General features: G+C 45.2%; 1 protein-coding gene across 2 annotated transcripts in view; it reads right to left on the reverse strand.

The window, feature by feature from the left end:
* rab27b (RAB27B, member RAS oncogene family) overlaps window positions 1–20,119 on the reverse strand; it is a 63,730-nt gene continuing 43,611 nt past the window's right edge. For both annotated transcript variants that reach the window (XM_033033351.1, XM_033033360.1), the window contains exons 3-6: window positions 19,077–19,162; window positions 13,453–13,556; window positions 4,902–5,025; window positions 1–876 (exon numbers count right to left, since the gene is read on the reverse strand). In XM_033033351.1, coding sequence (XP_032889242.1) covers window positions 687–876; window positions 4,902–5,025; window positions 13,453–13,556; window positions 19,077–19,162 — 504 coding nt within the window. In that variant the 3' untranslated portion in view covers window positions 1–686. The remainder of the gene's footprint in view (window positions 877–4,901; window positions 5,026–13,452; window positions 13,557–19,076; window positions 19,163–20,119) is intronic.

Genomic DNA, 20,119 nt, shown 5'->3' on the forward strand with positions numbered 1-20,119 from the left:
GTATGGAGAGAAGGCAGGTACAGGATACTGAGTTGGATGATCAGCTATGATCATATTGAATGGCGGTGCTGGCTCGAAGGGCCGAATGACCTACTCCTGCACCTGTTTTCTATGTTTCTATGAAGGGTTGGATGGAGCTCAAAGCTTTTTATTAGTTGGAAATTTGGGGAACAAAAACATTGATTACACCTCAAAAGAACCTGATATACCTGAAAGTAACAAGACAAATCTATATAAGGAGAGCTCATTGTTCAGTTAAGATTGCATTCATGGATATATCCTCTGACTTTTGATTGAAGTGTAATTTATTTTGCAGGGGAGTTTGCTGTGGCGTTTTGCAACTTGACAGCCTTCTCATCACCTTTGCTCTATCAGAGGAATCAACTTATATGATTTATTTGGCAACATCAGCATTTTGGCAGGAAGCATTTTTAGTGGCATTCATATATGACTGTGTTGGATAATTTTGTGTGCTGAGGTATACATTCACGGATGAAATCTTCCCACTAAAATACCTTGGAGACAACTTCTACAATACCTAAACAGTGGTATCTACAACTATTTCTCCTAGTTACAGTGAAGATGGGCAGCATAAGTGTAAAAAAAACCCGATGAGATAGGAAAATAAACTTTCTGTAGAACCATTCACGCATGCAAAACATCTTTAGGTGGGACGACGCTGGTCTCTAGCAGGCACACTTCTTCTCATTTGGATCGGCAACATCAAGTTTTTGGCCAGCATTCCCATTGACTGAATCGGGTATTTGACTCTTGTCAACACTCTCCTCCATGCGTTTCATTATTAAGTCCAGCAACGCCAGTACAGAGTTATCAATCCCGTCTCCAGTGGCAGCACTAGTTTCAAAGTATGGAATTCTGCGGAATGAAGAGAAGATTAGCTGAGCTTACATTTTGTTTTGTGAGGAATCCATGTGTACCAGGAAAAACAAATAACAAAGCAGAGATTTATTCATTATCTTATTTTATTAAATGGAGGCCCAAACTGTTTTCCAACTCCCTCAAGGGGCAGCACAATGGTGCAGTGGTAGAGACCTTGCCTTACAGCGCCAGAGCCCCGGGTTCGATCCTGACTACGGGTGCTGGCTGCACAGAGTTTGTATGTTCCCCCTGTGAATGTGTGGGTTTTCTCTGGGTGCTCTGGTTTCCACCCACACTTCAAAGACGCACAGGTTTGTAGGTTAATTGGCTTTCATAAAATTGTAAATTGTCCCTAGTGTGTAGGATAGTGCTAATTTACGGGATGGTCGTTAGTTGGCGTGGACAGGGGCGGATCTACTATGAAACTAATCCCGGAGGGGGCCCAAAAGCGACTTTAGTTCAGATATTCTTCCGATTTAAATGGGAATTCCGATTTTTTTGTTTTCTTAGAAATTAATCTGATTTCTAAACCCCTCGCCTCGACTAAACTTCACCTCACACTTAAACCTCAACTCACTAAACCTCACCTCGACTAAACCTTCCTCCTCACACATAATCCCCACCTCGACTAATCGCTGCCTCTCTCCCGCTCCCGTGGGGAGTGGCTGCGGCCGCCGAGGGCGCAGGGGCGGGGCTCGGGCTCGACGTCAACGTCAGTGCTCGTGTGCCCCTCCCCTCCCACCGGCTCTCTCGGGCAATGCACCTGCGGCGCTCTCCATGCTCGGCCCCGCCCCCCTGGTTGGAGCCGTTCTGCTCACATGAGGTGCCGCCAACGACCGGGGGGACTATAAATAGTGGGAGCGGGAGAGAGGCGGTGATTAGTCGAGGCACGGATGAGGTGTGAGGTGAGAGGTTCAGTTAAGTTGAGGTGGGGTTAAGGTGGGAGGTGAGGTGTGAGGTTTATTTGAGGGGCGAGGTTTATTTGAGGGGTGAGGTTTAGTGAGGTACGGTTTAGTTGAGGCGAGTTTCAGGTGTGAGGAGAAGTTTGGTAGTGAGGTATCGTCGAGGCGAGGGGTTTAGTGAGGCGAGGGGTTTAGTCGAGGTGTAGGTGTGTAGGTGAGGGGAAGTGAGCGTAGGTGAGGTGAGGAGAAGTGGGTGTCTGAGCTCAGGAAGGGAGACCGGGTGCTGCTGAAGGAGACAAGACCACTGCCTTCTGTGGCAGAGAATTCCACAAATTCTCAACTCTGGGTGAAAACGTTTTTTCTCATCTCAGTGCTAGGCAAAGAGACATTTCAGGTAACATATATTTTGTAAAGATTGTTTTAGCTGTAGGAGGCCATTTATTGAAACATATAAGATTATTAAGGATTTGGACATGCTGGAGGCAGGAAACATGTTTCCAATGCTGGGAGAGTCCAGAACCAGGGGTCACAGTTTAAGAATAAGAGGTAGGCCATTGAGAACGGAGATGAGGAAACACTTTTTCACACAGAGAGTTGTGAATCTGTGGAATTCTCTGCCTCAGAAGGTAGTGGAGGCCAATTCTCTGGATGCTTTCAAGAGAGATATAGATAGAGCTCTTACAGATAACGGAGTCAGGGGATATGGTGAGAAGGCAGGAATGGATGATTAGTCATGATCACAGTGAATGGCAGTGCTGGCTCGAAGGGCCGAATCACCTACTCCTGCACCTATTGTCTATTGTCTAAGACTGCAAGAAATTGCAGAGAGTTGTGGACCATCGACTCCTTTACACTCCACCCTGCCTCAGAAAACCAGCTAACAGAATCAAAGATTTGTCCCACCCCAGTCATTCATTCTTCTCTCAGCTCTCATCTGGCAAATGTACAAAAGCTTGAAAGCGCACACTTCCAGACTCTTCCCTACTTTTATCGTGCTTCTGAATGGTCCTTCCATAAGCTGGGGCGCTGCCCAATTCACCTCTAGCCCATTGCGGACATTGAACTTGGTCTATCAAGCGCTACAGCACCGAGAATTATATTCTGCGCACTGTTTATTCCCTTTGCTCTACCTATTGCACTTGAGTTTGACTTGATTTTATTTATGTATAATATTGTCTAGTCTGTTTGGACAGCACACAACACAAACATTTTCACTGTACCTCAGTGCATATGACAACAATAAACCTAAACCTAATCCCTTTCTGGATCACTCTGTCTCCATCTCGGGAGATAGTCAAGCCTCCTGTCTTCCTGTAAGGACACCATTACTTCTTCCCAGTTTCTTCATCTTCATCTATTTGTTTCAATAATTAAGCTAGTCCCTCCTGCTTGCATTTATCCAATATCCATCTAAACCAGTGGTTCCCAACGTGGGGCGTACGCCCCACAGGGGGGCAATTTGATTTTTAAGGGGGGCATCAGGTAAACATATGTAGTTTATGTTTCAGATGTTATTTTGAGTAAATTCAATTTTCTGAGAGTTATTTCTTTGTCTGCTCGTGCCAAAATATGGGGGGGGGGGGGGCATCAGGATTTTAGAGGTGATTAGGTGGGGCATGGCCAAAAAAAGGTTGGGAACCACTGGTCTAAACCTTTCCTGTATATGTATCTGTCCTAATGTATTTTAAACTGTGTTACAGGACCTGCCTTAACTACCTCCTCTAGCAGCTGAGTTACCCCACATGTTTCTATTCAATCTTTCTTCAACCTATGTCCTCTGGTTTTCAATCTTTCTTCAACCTATGTCCTCTGGTTTTTGATTCCTGTACTCTGGGTAAAAGACTATAAATACATTAAACCTATCTATCCCCTCATGATTTTATACACCGCTACAAGATCACCCCATAACCTCTTACGTTCCAAGGAATAGCCTGCCCAACCTTTCCCTTCAGATCAGGCCCTCAAATCCTTGCAACATCCTCTTTAAAATTCCATGCACCATTTCCAATTTTGAAGCCACATTTCCTTTTATCGTGTCTCTGGCAAGGACACAACGTTAGGGATTGTTCAACTTTCTTTATGCTTTCAGGAGCACCAGAATAATTCCACCATTTCCTAGTTAGGTTCATTAGCTGTATAATCCTTTCCCATTCCCTTTCTTCCCAAGCTAAGACCATCATGGGATAGAGATGGAGCAGAAACCACTATCTGGGATTACAGTACATCCCAGGTTACCTTACAATGCTTCCTGCCTACAACAAAGAAGGGTGGCACGGTGGCGCAACAGTAGAGTTGCAGCCTTACAGTGCTTGCAGCGCCAGAGACCCGGGTACGATCCCTACTACGGGTGGTGTCTGTACGGAGTTTGTATATTCTCCCCATGACCTGCGTGGGTTTTCTCCGAGATCTTCGATTTCCTCCCGCACTCCAAAGATGTACAGGTATGTAGCTAAATTGGCTTGGTAAATGTAAAAATTGACCCTAGTGTGTGTAGAATAGTGTTAATCTGCGTGGATCGCTGGTCGGCACAGACTCGAAGGGCCTGTTTACACACTGTATCTCTAAACTAAACTAAACTGAAGAAGGCAGCACCAGTGATAAAACTGTGTACAATTTACTTATGAATAGATGGCAAGTTTCTAATAGTGCCAGATAAAGTCATAGAGTGATACAGTGTGGAAACAGGCCCATCAACCTAAGTTGCCCACACCGACCAACATGTCCCATCTACACCAGTCCCACATGCCTGGGTTTGGCCCATATCCCTCCAAACTAGTGCTATACATGTACCTGTCTAATTGCTTCTTAAACATTGCAATAGTCCCTGGCACAGCTACCTCCTCCGGCATCTCGTTCCATACACCCACTACCCTTTGCGTGGATAAGTGGCCCCACAGATTCCTGTAAAGTCTTTCCCCCTTCATCTTAAACCTATGCCCTCTGGTTCCCTCGGGATGTTAAAAATGATACCCATTTTAACCAACCAACTTTCAGAACCTCTTCAAACTGGTCAGGATATACACTTACATATTTGAGTTTCATTTGATGGGGAAGGGGTGATGCTGGATGAGTAAAGACCAATTTCCCATGAAGAGTAAATAAAGGATGAATTTCACTCACCCAAATGTATCTGCAAGCTCTTTTGCTTCCTTCTCCTCCACTTCCCTCTGATCTGATAAATCAGCTTTGTTCCCAATTAAAACTACATCTGGATTCTCACAATATGCATTTGCTTGAAGCTGGCCTGAATGAAAGAAAGAGTTAAACAAATTAAATACCCAAAACAAACTGGAGGTGGCAGTGTAGAGTCTGAGATACTTCAAACCAGGAAGTTCAAGAGTTAAAAGGTACACAAAAATGCTGGAGAAACTCAGCGGGTGCAGCAGCATCTATGGAGCGAAGGAAATAGGCGACGTTTCGGGCCGAAACCCTTCAAAAGTTCAAGAGTTAAAAGCTGTTTATCAATTAAGGAACTTAAAAGGCATCCAAGACTAAAGGGCCTGTCCCACTTACGCGTCCTTGGCTCGCAAATTACGCGACCTTGTGGTCGCTTGAGGCGTACGGGCGCCATATGGCTGCGCGGGGCCGGTCCCAGTTAGAAACGGGGAGGGGTATGGAGTTGTGCGCGACATTGCGCGGGGCTCCGAAATTCTTGCAGTGAACAAAACAACGGCCTGCCACGGAACTGACGGCCAAAGTGGGACAGGCCCAAGACCCTGGCGCGATGCAACGTCTCACCTTCAACAGCAGCAGAAGCAGGCAAACGATCGCCGAGCTCGGCCTGGGGCTCACGGCCGATGCGGTCCGGATCCGCCCCCACTTCTACTCCCAGAGCGGGGCCAAGAAAATTGAAGATAGACACAAAATGCTGGAGTAACTCAGCGGGACCGGCAGCATCTCTGGAGAAAAGCAATGGGTGACGTTTCGGGTCAAGACCCTTCTTTTCAGACTGAAGAAGTGTCTCGACCTGAAACATCACCCATTGCTTCTCTCCAGAGATGCTGCCTGTCCCGCTGAGTTACTCCAGATTTGTGTCCATCTTTAAATGACGTCACACGCTCCAGACGTCTGTGCGTACGCATGAAATCGCGCCCGACCTTTGCTCGACCGTCTCGGCTCAACGCGACCACGAGGTCGCGTAATTTGCATGCCAAGGACACATAAGTGGGGCAGGCCCTTAAGTTTTCTTAATTAGCACCTCCTCTACCACTTTTAACATGATTTCCTCTACTGCCAGTGTGCCTTGTCCACAGTGTGTCTTTTCAATAGAAGATACTACCAACAACATTTTGCTATTTTGGTTGGCACAGTGGCACAGCGGCAGAGTTGCTGCCTTGCAGCGCCAGAGACCCAGGTTCGATCCTGACCATGGGTGCTGACTGTATGGAGTTTGTACATTCTCCCCATGACCTGCGTGGGTTTTCTCCGAGTGCTCCGGTTTCCTCCCACACTCCAAAGACGTAGAGGTTTGTAGGTTATTTGGCTTTGGTATAATTGTAAATTGTCATAGTGTGTGTATGATAGCGTTAGTGTGCGGGGATCGCTGGCCGGTGCCGACTCAGTGGATGAAGGGCCTGTTTCCTCACTGTATCTCTAAACTAAACTAAACTCAGCTCATGCTTCTTAGCAGTTCTCCCACCCAGGGTGACATGGATAAAGGATGTATGGGATGCTATGATTGTGTGTCAGTATATTAGTTTATTTTTTACCATTGCAAAGAGCACAGTTAGTTGGATAACTCTGTACAATGCAAGAACATAAGAGTACAAAATCAGAAGAAATTAGGAGCGGGAATAGGCCGCGCAGGCCCAAAATCCACCCTTGCCCTTCGTTGTGAAGTGGCTGCTTTGCTCTGGGCTTCACTTTGTCTTCTTTGCCACTTCTCTCCACAGTTTCTAGATTATTCTAAAAAAATGTTTTGCTGCGCTTCTGCAAGCCGTCCACTCAGGCTTCCTCAAACTTGGGCTGTTCTCAGACAAGTCTTGACAAGGACCCAGGAATGGAGAAATATTTTTAAAAGATTGCAAAAGCTCATCTGGTTCTCCTTCAGGGGAGGCAGGTGTCCCTAATATCTGGTCCGCTTTGGATCTTGTGCAATTTTACACGGTTGACTCAAAGTTCTTGAGGAGACCACAAGTTGGCAATAACCACTGCCCTGACAGGGTTGCCCACATTCCAACAACTAAATAGAAACTATGTCAGTTATTTATCTAGCTTTTTCCAGAGTACAAATAATACCAGTATTCTCCCTCAATACAAGGTTATCACAGCTGCTTTGAAACATTTCTCTATATATAAGGAAGCAATAGTTGCTGGCTGATATGGAAGCAATCATTGAGATTACCCATTGAACTTTTTTTATTGACGTACTCTGACTGATTAAAGTCTACCCCATTTTTAAGAATACCGCTATGATGCGCAATGACCAGGTGATAGCAAACAAAAGAAAACCAGAGCATTCTCATTTTATTAAAAGGAATGGCTGACATTTCGGGTCGAGCCCCTTCTTCAGACTGAAGAAGGGTCTCGACCCAAAACATCACCTGTTCCTTCTCTCCAGAGATAACCATATAACCATATAACCATATAACAATTACAGCACGGAAACAGGCCATCTCGACCCCTCTAGTCCGTGCCGAACACATAATCTCCCCTAGTCCCATATACCTGCGCTCAGACCATAACCCTCCATTCCTTTCCCATCCATATAACTATCCAATTTATTTTTAAATGATAAAAACGAACCTGCCTCCACCACCTTCACTGGAAGCTCATTCCACACAGCTACCACTCTCTGAGTAAAGAAGTTCCCCCTCATGTTACCCCTAAACTTCAGTCCCTTAATTCTCAAGTCATGTCCCCTTGTTTGAATCTTCCCTACTCTCAGTGGGAAAAGCTTTTCCACGTCAACTCTGTCTATCACTCTCATCATTTTAAAAACCTCTATCAAGTCCCCCCTTAACCTTCTGCGCTCCAAAGAATAAAGCCCTAACTTGTTCAACCTTTCTCTGTAACTTAGTTGCTGAAACCCAGGCAACATTCTAGTAAATCTCCTCTGTACTCTCTCTATTTTGTTGACATCCTTCCTATAATTAGGCGACCAAAATTGTACACCATACTCCAGAATTGGCCTCACCAATGCCTTGTACAATTTTAACATTACATCCCAACTTCTATACTCAATGCTCTGATTTATAAAGGCCAGCACACCAAAAGCTTTCAGCACATCAACAACTTGTCAGATGTTGCCAGTCCCGCATTTTGTGCCTACCTTCGATTTAAACCAACATCTGCAGTTCGTTTCTACTCATTATAATAAAAGTCAGGTTGATGTTGTACAATGGCAAAGAGATTAATTGATCTGAGATAGGTAGAATATGGATTTTGTTAAAAACATCAGAAAAGGTAATACTGTCAAACCACTAAGCTCATCAACTCTATTCCAACCACATCTGGTTATTTTTCTTCATCCTTGGATCTCCTTCTAACTGCACTGATGGACTCTTGCTAAAATTCCCTTTGTCAGTTCCTCGTAAATCTTCTCTGCACTCTTTCCAGCTTAATGGCATCTTTCCTATAGCAGAGGGACCAAAACTCCAAATATGGCCTCACCATGTCTTGTACAACTGCATCATAACGCCCCGACGTTTACACACAATTCAATGAGAAATGAACGCCAATTTACCAAAATCTTTCTTGACTATCCTATCTACGCTCAGGGAATGATGTACCTGCTCTCCTAGATCCCTCTGCTCTAATAGAACTGCCCAACGCCCTACCATTCACTGTGAAGGCCCTGCCCTAGCTTGACCTCAAAATTCACCACCTCGTACTTATTCGTATGAGAGTTCGAGTGGTGGCGCCAGAGAGTGCGGCAGCCTCGCCTGCAGCTGTTCATTTTTCACCATTTTTCTAATTTTTAGTTTGTTAAAAAGTTTTGTCCTGGAGGCATTAAAGTCTTTTTTGTGGGTGATGGGGGGGAGAAGGGGGAACCATTGTTTCCAAGTCGCTACGTGGGCGAGGATGCGTCCTTCCTCCAAGCTGTATCTTCGCCCCCTCCTCGTGGCCTACCACCTGGATTGGCGCAGCCTTTCTTGCCGGAGACTGGCCAGAGCTTCGAGCTGCAGCTTCAGCGGCGGCATAGCACTGAGTTACCATCGCGGAGCGGGGCGATGCCTTACCCGTGTTGCCGTGTTGGAGCTCCGGAGTGCTGGGCCTGCCGACTTCAACATCGTGCAGCTGTGGTCTGTGGAACGTCCAGCTGCAGTGGCGCTGACTTTAAACACCGCGGAGCCTGCGATCTTTCGCCGAGATCGCCAGTGTTGGAGCTCCGACCAGCGTGGCCTGTGGACTTCAGGAGCCGTCGACTCCGGTAGGAAGCAGCCGTTTCGGAACTCTAAGCCGCTGAGAGCGTTCTTCCAACCCAGAGTTCCATCATTCCGGCGAGAGGGCCTGAAGCATCGGGCTGCCGTAGCGGCGACTGCGGAGGCCTCAATAGGCCTCGACTACGGGTGAACATGGAGGAAGTGGACTGAATTTTGCTGCCTTCCCTCACAAACATTGATCCCGCTGGGGGGGCGATGTTTTTTATGTTTAATGTTAAATTTTATAATGATGTGTTTATTTTATTTGTGTGCTGCAATGGCAACTCAAATTTCACTGCACCAGTTGGTGTATGTGACAATAAATGTCCTTTGGCTTTATCTGCATTTAACTTCAATAAACATTCCTCAGCTCACTTGCCCAGCTAATAAAGATCCTTGCTGTACATTTTTGATAACCATCATCACCATCTACGACACATCCCATTTCAGCGTCATCTACAAACATACTAATCACGCCTTGCACATTCCCACCCAAATCGTTGATATTAACCCCAAACAGTATTGGGCCAAGCATCGATCCCCAAGGCACACCACTAGTCACAGGCCTCCAGTCTGAAAAACAACCTTCCACGCTCTGCTTCCTTCCATGAAGTCGATTATCTATCCAGTCGGCTAACTCTCCCTGGCTCCCATGTAATCTAAGTCCCATTAATAGTTTGGAATCGTCCATCAAATTACCCTATACTGCAGGGGAGATTATTCCCCTTTGTGTCATCATTCCTCTCATGTATTATTCTCATATGTACTATTCTCAGTTCATTTTATACTCATACCAAACCAAAATATCTTTCTAAAGGAAGATCATGCACAGAAAGGACTCACGTCGCAGCGGCCTCTGCAGTCCGTTTGTCTTTTTGTTACTTTTTGTCCCGTTTTAATGTTGTTTTTATTATTTTTTTGATGGTGTGTGTGTGTGTGTGTGTGTGTGTGTGTGTGTGTGTGTGTGTGGGGGGGGGGGAGGGGGGGGAACTTTTAAAATCTTTCCCCTGCACGGAGAAGCCGACCTTTTCCCTGTCGGGTCTCCGTTGTCGTTGGGGCTGCAACGTGGAGCGCCCTCCAGCAGGAACATCCTGGGGCTCCAGTCACGGAGCTGCGGAGCTACTCACCATCATGGAGCTGGCCAAGTCCGGAGCGGGTGGAGCTGTGGTGGCGCGCTGCTGTGACCCGACCCCCGGAGATTCGGAGGCTTACCGCAGGTCTGGCAGACAGTAATATCGGGAGCCCGCGGGTCCCTGGTGGGAGACCGCTTTTCGAGGCTTCTGCAACGGCGACTTCACCCGCCTGAGTCGCGGAGTCGAGGATGACCTGGAGCGGGGCCTTACATCACCGCCCGGCGCGGCTTCAATGGCTGCGGGACTTTGCTATAGCCCGCTGGGGGCTCCAACAACAAGACCCGGAGCGTGGCCTTGCATCGCCCGGCGTGGCTTTAATGGCCGCGGGACAATTGCCATCGCCCGCTGGGGGCTTTGACTCTGACATCGGGAGGGGAATGGGGAGTGCAGGGGAGAGATAATTTTTTTTGCCTTCCATCACAGCGAGGAGGAGATGCGCTGTGATGGATGTCTGTGTAAATTGTGTTGTGTCTTGGGTCTATTTTCATGTGTGTATGACTGCAGAAACAACATTTCATTTGAGCCTCTATGAGGTTCAAGTGACAAATAAATTGTATTGTGTATTGTGTTGTGTGAACTCTTCACGGTATTCCAGCTTTGCTCTTACCAGAGCGTTAGTTTGCTGTAAAATAACATCTGCTCTCTGATATTTTAATCCTCTGGATCTAAGCATTGCTTTGTTTTACACTGGTCCTTGACAATCCACCAAGTCTCCTTGGAACTCCATTGGTTCTAGCTTTTTATCATTTAAGAAAGACAGTGTACTAACCTTTATACACCAAAATGAATGTTCTCACATATCTCTATTCTTAAATTTGTTTGTCTCGTTATAGCAATTTGCTTAAGTTGTTAGACTGGTTTATTTTTGTCATTTATTAATATGGCAAATTGTTCCTGCATGAAAACATAAGATACAATAGACAATAGACAATAGGTGCAGGAGCAAGCCATTTGGACCTTTGAGCCAACACCGCCATTCAATGTGATCATGGCTGATCATCCCCAATCAGTACCCCGTTCCTGCCTTCTCCCCATATCCCCTGACTCCACTATTTTTAAGAGCCCTATCTAGCTCTCCCTTGAAAGCATCCAGAGAACCTGCATCCACTGCCCTCTGAGTCAGAGAATTCCACATTATAGTAATTAGAATTAACACATCATATTAATTGAAATCCTAATTTAAATTTCTCCTCTATTACCTGCCATCCTATAGTTTTGTAATCCAGGTCATAATTTGCTTCAATTTCATCAGTATCAACTTTAACTAAAAGTTTCTTAAGAAGGAAGCTTTCATTGAAGTACATGTCATAGAGTCGGGCCCTTCGGCCCAACTTGCCCACACCGGCCAAGATGTCCCAGCTACACTAGTCCACCTGTCTATTATTATTATTATTATTAAAGCTTTATTTCAGACACAGGACCATATAACACATCAAACAGTACAAAGAATTACAAAGTTACATTAAAAAATTGCATATTAGCCTAAAATATATATAAGCTATTGCACCAATGCCGTCTTAGCCTAGAAGTGAATCTATAGCAGCTTTTCAGAGGGCTGACTAGGGCTTCAATTATGTGGTTCTCTGATTTGTCCAGGCGACACATAAAACTAAACATCAGCTGTCTTAAGAGTGCCTCACAGGTTGGCACTCTAGTGGACACAAACAATTGACTGGCACTATGCCACCTAGGGACACGAAGCAGCAACCTCATTGCATCATTGTATGCAACCTTAAGCCTCTGCATACTCTTTTTCTTATAATTAGACCACAATTGAGCAGTATATAACGGTGTGATGTAGGTTCTGACCAGGGAACACTTCACAGAATCAGAGCACATATAAAACTTCCTTATAAGCATGTTGGCTTGAAGATAAATTTTACAGCGCTGTCGGTAGAGGTCTTTGTCATCCTTCCAGTCATCAGATATGACATGACCTAAGTATTTAATTTCCTCACACACAGCAAGAGGACTGTCTGACAAATAAAAGGTCGGAAAAGTTGATTCCCTGTCCTCAGCGCTTCTAATCACCATTATGCGTTTGGGCTATGTTTGGGCTGCCCGCATTTGGTCCATATCCCTCTAAACCTGTCCTGCCATGTATGGAAGCACACTTGGGCAAAATATGCAAAGATTTTCCCCTGTTTTTATAGTCATCTCTTCAAAAAAAAATTTGATGATTGTCAGGGAACACATACTCTTTATAAACCCATATCTACTTTATAATTTGTTGGTTTGCTCTCCCCATAAATAGTGGAGTGGTATCCAAGCATTTTCCAAGCTGGTCATCTGCAATGTTCTCACTTACTCACCTTAACTCCAGGATGAATATCACCTGGTACTCCAGGTTTATTACTCATTATTTTCTTCATTGGGCAGCACAGTGGCACAGCGGGTAGAGCTGCTGTCTCACTGCGCCAGAAACCTGGTTTCAAACATGACTTTAGGTGCTGTCTACATGGAAATCGCACGTTCTCTCTGTGACCTCGTGGGTTTCCTGCGGGTGCTCCGGTTTCCCCCTCCACCACAAAGGTGTATAGGTTTGTAGGTTAATTGGCCTTGTAAATTGCCTTTAGTGTGTAGGATAGTGCTAGTGTATGGGCTGAGCACTGGTCGGCACGGACTCAGTGGGCCTGAGGGCCCTTTTTCCATGCTGTACCTCCAAAGTCCAATCAACCTTACAGTTACAAATAGTCCTAAACTAGACGTGCATGTTCCAGCAAATCAATAGGTGTAAATGTTCAGATGTGGTAGGAAAGTGGGATAACATGGAGCTCGTGTGATTGCGTGATTGATAGCCAATGTGGGTTTGATGGGCCACAGGGCATGTTCTATATCACTAAACTAAACTAAATTACTGTCCTTTGCTTATGTAAACTTTGATGAGTATTTATCCCTGATTCAATATCAGTTTCCTTGGGGGTGACAGGCAAAATGTTTAGTGCTCTGGCTAACTCTACTCCAATATGTGCAAACAAATTATCTGATGATACTCAAATAAATAAACCTATGAGGCTCCCAAAGACAAGGTGATTACAACTAACAATTACCCGATGCACTGACACAAAATGATAGTTTCTCCGCACGCTTGCATTCTCAATGTAGAGAAACAGGAAATTTGAGTTTCGATAAACTCCACCCTTCAAATGGAATTAAATTATCACTGTAACTTACTTATCCAGTTTCTCACATTGAGGAAACTCTGCTGACTCGTTAGGTCAAAGACCAATAAAAATCCCATGGCGTCTCTGAAGAAGGCTGTGGTGAGGCTTCGAAATCTACAGGAACAAAATAAACGCAGTTCATTGAAACCATTTTAAAAACACATACCCAAGTCAGATAATCAGTCTCTTTCATCCATTGCTGTAATTTGTCATGGGGCAATGTCTCATGCGATAGGTCCTATTTTTCAAGTTAATCATTTAAATTTATACAATATGATATTTTAAGTACCATTTCCCTCTTCCAGTTACAGTTGAGGCTTTATAAGGTGCTGGTAAGGCCGCAGTTGGAATATTGTGAGCAATTTTGGGCACCATATCTGAGGAAGGATGTGCTGGCTCTGGAGAGGGTCCAGAGGACGTTTACAAGAATGATTGTCGGCACTGGGCCTGTACTCGCTGGAGTTTAGAAGAATGAGGGGGGACCTCATTGAAACATACAGAATTGTGAAAGGCTTGGATAGAGTGGATGTGGAGAGGATGTTTCCACCAGTGGGAGAGTCTAGAACTAGAGGACATAGCCTCAGAATTAAAGGAAGTTATTTTCGGAAGGAGTTGAGGAAAAATGAATTTAGTCAGAGGGTGGTGAATCTGTGGAATTATTTGCCACAGAAGGCTGTGGAGGCCAAGTCAGTGGATATTTTTAAGGCAGAGAAAGATAGATTCTTGATAAGTACAGGTGCTATAGGTTATGGGAAGAAGGCAGGAGAATGGGGTTAGGTGGAAGAGATAGATCAGCCATGATTGAATGGCAGAGATGACTTGATGGGCCGAATGCCCTAATTTTACTCCTAATGACCTTATGACCTTAAATGCCTTCCGGCAATTAGGATAAGGGTGCAGGAGCAAATGCAAAGGCCATACTGAGTTGGTGTTTGAAGTAACAGGTGATTTATTCAAACTGGAGCGTACCAGGAGACCGGGTCAAAGCTGATCTGCTGAGCGAGACTTTGGTGCAGCTTTTACATTCTCAGCTGACAAAATTACATGGAAACTTGATTAACAGTAAAACTAGGTATTGATTACAGAATGAAGGTTACAGAAAGACATAATTAGGTGGAGATTCTGCAAATGTGTCACCCAGTCTAAACCCTTTTCCTATGACTGTGAACCCATTTTCCTCTCTCCAGAAGTCCAAGCCAACCAAGGGAGACTGGATAGAAGTATATGTATATGTATATGAGAGTCATAGATAGGGTAGGCAGACAGAATATTTTTCCCAGGATGGAAATAACAAATACTAGAGGACATAGCTATGAGAGAGACAAAGTTTAAAGGATATGTGCGGAGAAGGTTTTTTTTTTACACTGTGTGGTGGGTGTCTGGAAAGAGTTGTGGGGTATTAGTAGAGGCAGAGACTATAGTGATATTTAGGAGACTTTTGGATAGGCACGTGAATGTAAATGGAGGTAAATGGATTATGTGCAAGGTTGGTCTTGGCATCATATTCAGCAAGACATTGTGGGCTGAAGGACCTGTTTTTGCACTGAACTGGTCTATGTTCTACATGCAACTTAAAAACCATCAACCTGAAATGTTTTAACACTGTTTCCCTCTCTACTGCTAGTTGTTAGCTGGCCTGGTGAATATTTCTATCACTATCTGTTTGCATTTCGGATTTCTGACGTAAGCAATTTTTTTTTAAATCCAAGATCTTTGAACGAAGTTATTCTTGTGTACACTGGGATGCCGGATATACTCTGTGCCAGCCAACAGCTTATACTGTCCTGATTAAATTTTACTGATCATAATCATTATCACACTTTATTAGTCAAGTATGTTTTGCAACATACGAGGAATTTGATTTGCCATACAGTCATACCAATCAAAAGCAACAGAACACACAAAATACATTTTAACATAAACATCCACCACAGTGACTCCTCCACATTCCTCACTGTGAAGGAAGGCGAAAAAAAAGTTCAATCTCTTCCCTACTTTGTCTTCCCGCGGTCGGGGGCCTCGAGTCTTCCGTTGACGGGACGATCTTAGCTCCTGCAGCTGGCGGTCGAGTCCTCCGCGTCAGGGTGATCAAGCTCCCGCATCGGGGGTATCTCAGCTCCCCCGCACCGGGCGACTGACCCCAGGTCGGGGCTGGTCAAACCTTCTGCTTTGGAGCTTCCCATAATCAGTCTCTACCCAAGACTGCGAGCTCTTCGATGCTGAAATCGGCAGGCCGCGGTTGGAGCGTTGATCCCAGGCTCCAATGGTAAGTCCATGGCCCTGCGTTGGGGCTCAAAGTCAGTCTCGAGCAAGGCCGCCAGCTCCATGATGTTAGGCCGCAGAGTGACCGGAGATACGATCCAGAAAAATAATCACATCTCCGGCAAGGTAAGAGATTGAAAAAAGTTTCCTCTGGAAAACTTGTGACCCCCTCCCCCATCCCCCACATAGAACAAACCAGAGAACATTAACACATACTTTTAAAACACACTAAAAATAACAAAAAAGACGAAAAGACAGACAGACCGTTGGCGAGGCTGCCACTGCTGACGGCGCCACCCAGTGATTATATGCCACCTTCCTCTCAATTAACAATGAACCATTCTACATTTCTTCATCACCATCTGCTTTGATCTGTTGTATTTACCCTTCTATATCTCTAGACTCCCCGACAGTCTGAAGGAGGGTCTCGACCCGAAACATCACGCATTCCTTCTCCCCAGAGATGCTACCTGTCTCACTGAGTTACCCCAGCATTTAGTGTCTATCTTCGGTGTAAAACAGCATCTGCAGTTCCTTCTAACACAACAGCTTATAGTGTTAGACATCTCTTCGGCAAAGTTCATTTCCTCATTTATGTAGGTCAGACTGTTCAGCCATGCAAGCAGAACTAGGCCAGGCTGCGTGTTCATGTATATAAAACTGGGTTATACTGCAAACATTAGATCTGATTTGGGGTTATGCTGGGAATTTATATCGGTCAAGTGCCCTTTAATATAAAACCTTGCTCTTCTCTGTGATTCTCCCTTGGACCTCTGATATGCAGCCATTCAATCGTTGCCCAAAGTCCTCCGGCCAAGCACATCCACTACTGCCAAAAAAGTACACTAATGTTCAAGTTCAAGTGAGTTTATCGTCATGTGTCCCTTGTATAGGACAATGAAATTCTTGCTTTGCTTAAGCACACAGAAAATAGTAGGCATTTACTACAAAACAGATAATATGTCCATATACCATGATATGAATATATACACACATGAATAAATAAACTGGTAAAGTGCAAATAACAGAAAGTGGTTGTTAATAATCAGAGTTTTGTCCGAGCCAGGTTTAATGCCGTAACATCCTCAGACATCTAAGAAAATTCAACATGAATCCAATGCTTCTCACCAATTTCTATAGATAGAGCATTGAACATAGAACAGCACAGCACAGGTACAAGCCTTTGGCCCACAATTTCTGTGCTGAACATGATGCCCAGACCAACTCTTATGCACCAAAAAAAGCATCATATCAGCATGCATTGGAGTTTAGTTTCACAATTGCTCAGCCCAAGATTACAAGAAATTGCAGCAAGTTGTGGATGCTGCCTGGTCCATCACACAAACCAACCTTCCCCCTCCCCATCCCCATCCCCATCCCCATCATTACCTCGATCTCCATTTCATGCTGCCTCAAGAAAGCAGCTAACATAATCATGAACAACTCATACCCCAGTCATTCTCTATTCTCCCTCTCCCATCAGGCAGAAGATACTAAAGCTTGACAGCACATTCCACCAGGTGTAAGAGCAACTTCTCCCTGCTGTTATCAGACTCTTGAACAGACCTCTCATATGCCAAGGATTATTTACGATAAAATCTGTACTTTCCCTGTACAGCTGTAACATGGACTTTTTCCAGGTCGCCTCCCCGTGGCCTAACAGCAAGGATCGACGCGGCCTTTCCCGGAGACGCGCTCGGGGCTTCAGCGGCGGGCGCAGCGTGAACTCTCGGCGCGGAGCGGGCGAGCCCTCGCTGGGGCTCGCTGGAGGGGAGTGCTCCGTTTCGCTGGCCCACGGCAGCCGGCAGCCTGAAGCCGGGCGCGGTCTGCAGAGCTCCAGCTGGCGCGGCGTCTACAGCCCGGGATCCCTCGTGGGGGACCCGGGGGAAGAAGAAGCCATCACTGCCGGCCCGCGGCCAACTTCTACCGTGGGCCCGGCGTGAACTTACCATCACCCCGGAGGGGAGCTTCGACCGCCGGCCCTGCGGTCTGCGGTGCTTCTGTCTGCGGCGCGGCGGGGACTTTAAATCTTTGGCCGCCGGCCTGCGGCCTACACCAACTTAAAGCCGCGGTCTCCGGTGGGGAAGAGCCGACTCTGGACTTACCTGGACTTGTACCTTGTCCTTTTACCATCTGGACGCCCGCAGCAACGGCTGCGGAGGGTTGAGGTCCCGACCACGGGGGAAAATGGAGGAGGACTGGCCAAATTGTGTGCCTTCCACCACAGTGATGAATACTGTGGTGGATGTTTATGTTAAACTTTTATTGTGTTTTTGTGTGTGTTCTTTATAATTGTACCGCTGCTGTCATATTCATTTCACTTGCACTTATGTGCAATGTGACAAATAAACCGTATTGAATTTTATTGTTGTATTGTATTGCACTCTGTTTTCTTTCTCTTTGCAGTACCTGTTTTACTCATGAGTGGTTTGATTGTGCTTATGTACAGTATGATTTGTCTGGACTGGGCACAAAACAAAGCTCTTTACTGTATCTCGGTATATGTGACAATAAGACACTGATACAAATATATCTACCCTATACTTTCTTAGATGCTACTGATTTTAAGATCTGGATTTGTAAGATTATACAAGTTCTGCCATTAAGGGGTTAAATTCACTTTGAGATCAGACAATTCTGATGGAAACCGAAACCAAAGATCACATCAGGAAGTCTTTGGCAGTTTAGCATCTCCATTATGGTTTAAGAAAATGGGTCTATTTGTTCTCAGACAAATATTTGCCTTTGCCTTTTCATTCACAGGATATGGAAATTATCAGAAAGGCCAGCAATGTTTCGATCTCCGTGTTGCCCCTTGAGTTGTATGACTTTCAAGGCAGGCAGTTAAAAGGCAGCCAGATGTACAAGCCACACCAGTTAAGATTGGCTGACCTCTTCTGCTGAAGGCATTGAATAATTAGATAATCCATTGGCTTCATACTCACCGGGTTATAATTTTTAATTAATTTAATTATTTAAGTTTAGATCCCTCAGCTGCCATAGTCTAATTTGACCTCATTTCACTGGATCAACATTTCACGTCTCTAGATAACATGGAGACACAAGGAGCTGCAGATTCTGGCTTAGAAAAAAAGACACAAAGTGCTGGAATAACTCAGCAGGCCAGGCAGAATCTCTGGAGAACATGGATAGGCAACTGGGACCCAACCTCCATACGTCACCTATCCATGTTCTCCAGAGATGCTGTTTGACCCGATGCATTACTCCAGCTCTTTGTGACTTTCTCTGGATAACATAACCAGCCATCATATGTCAATAGGTCTGATGGCATCAGGAAGATCTACGGTGTGGGAAAATTAAATAATTGTAACAAATATAAGAGTAATGGTGAAAACAGTTCTGAACCATTACCTTTCCTGTCCAGCTGTGTCCCAGAGCTGTAGATGGATTCTAAAGGGGTTCCCTGTTTTTCCATTCGAGCTTCCAACATGGTGCACCTAGAATGTAAATAAAATCTTTTAGTGGGTTTAGTAGAATGTCATAGATTGTTTGCTGCAGGTGGCATTACCCATTGAAGTAAATAATTAAACACAAATATCTGCAGATATTGCATGAAAAATGCAGTGACAACCAGGGAACATTATCTGCATTTGGGTCCTCTCCATTTCACCAGGAATACAGGACGGGCCACTCCTGGAGGCGCACCAAAACTCTGGCCCATTGCCGGCTCCTGCCCATCTCTCTCATCCCCACTACCAACTGCAGCATTATTACCACTCATTACTTGCCCACTCTCTCTCCACCCACCAGCCTGATCTCTTTGCTGTCATTCCCAAATGGCAAGCTTACCCCCTATGCAGCTGAAGGTCCAGCCATGCGCTAATAACATGCAACCGCCAGGATGGTTCTAATAGTTCTAATTGGATGTAATCATTGCAGCGCTGACAGTTTGTGAAATCAAACATAGAAAGATAGAAATTAGGTGCAGGAGTAGGTCATTCAGCCCTTCGAGCTAGCACTGCCATTCAATATGATCATGGCTGATCATCCAAAATCAGTACCAAGTTCCGGCTTTCTCCCCTTATCCCTTGATTCCTTTAGCCCCAAGAGCTAAATCTAACTCTCTCTAGAAAACATCCAGTGAAATGGCCTCCACTGCCTTCTGTGGCAGAAAATTCCACAGATTCACAACTCTCTGGATGAAAAAGTTTTCCTCATCTCAGTCCTAAATGGCCTACCCCTTATTCGTAAACTGTGACCCCTGGTTCTGAACTCCCCCAACATCAGCAACATTTTCCCTGCATCTAGCCTGTCCAATCCCTTAAGAATTTTATATGTTTCTTTAAGATCCCCTCTCATCCTTCTAAATTCCAGTGAATATAAGCCCAGTCGATCCATTCTTTCATCATATGTCAACAACCCGTCCACCCCGTGTCTGAGTCATGCAAACCTTC

The sequence above is a fragment of the Amblyraja radiata genome, chromosome 1 (assembly GCF_010909765.2).
Source record: "Amblyraja radiata isolate CabotCenter1 chromosome 1, sAmbRad1.1.pri, whole genome shotgun sequence".
NCBI lineage: Eukaryota > Metazoa > Chordata > Chondrichthyes > Rajiformes > Rajidae > Amblyraja > Amblyraja radiata.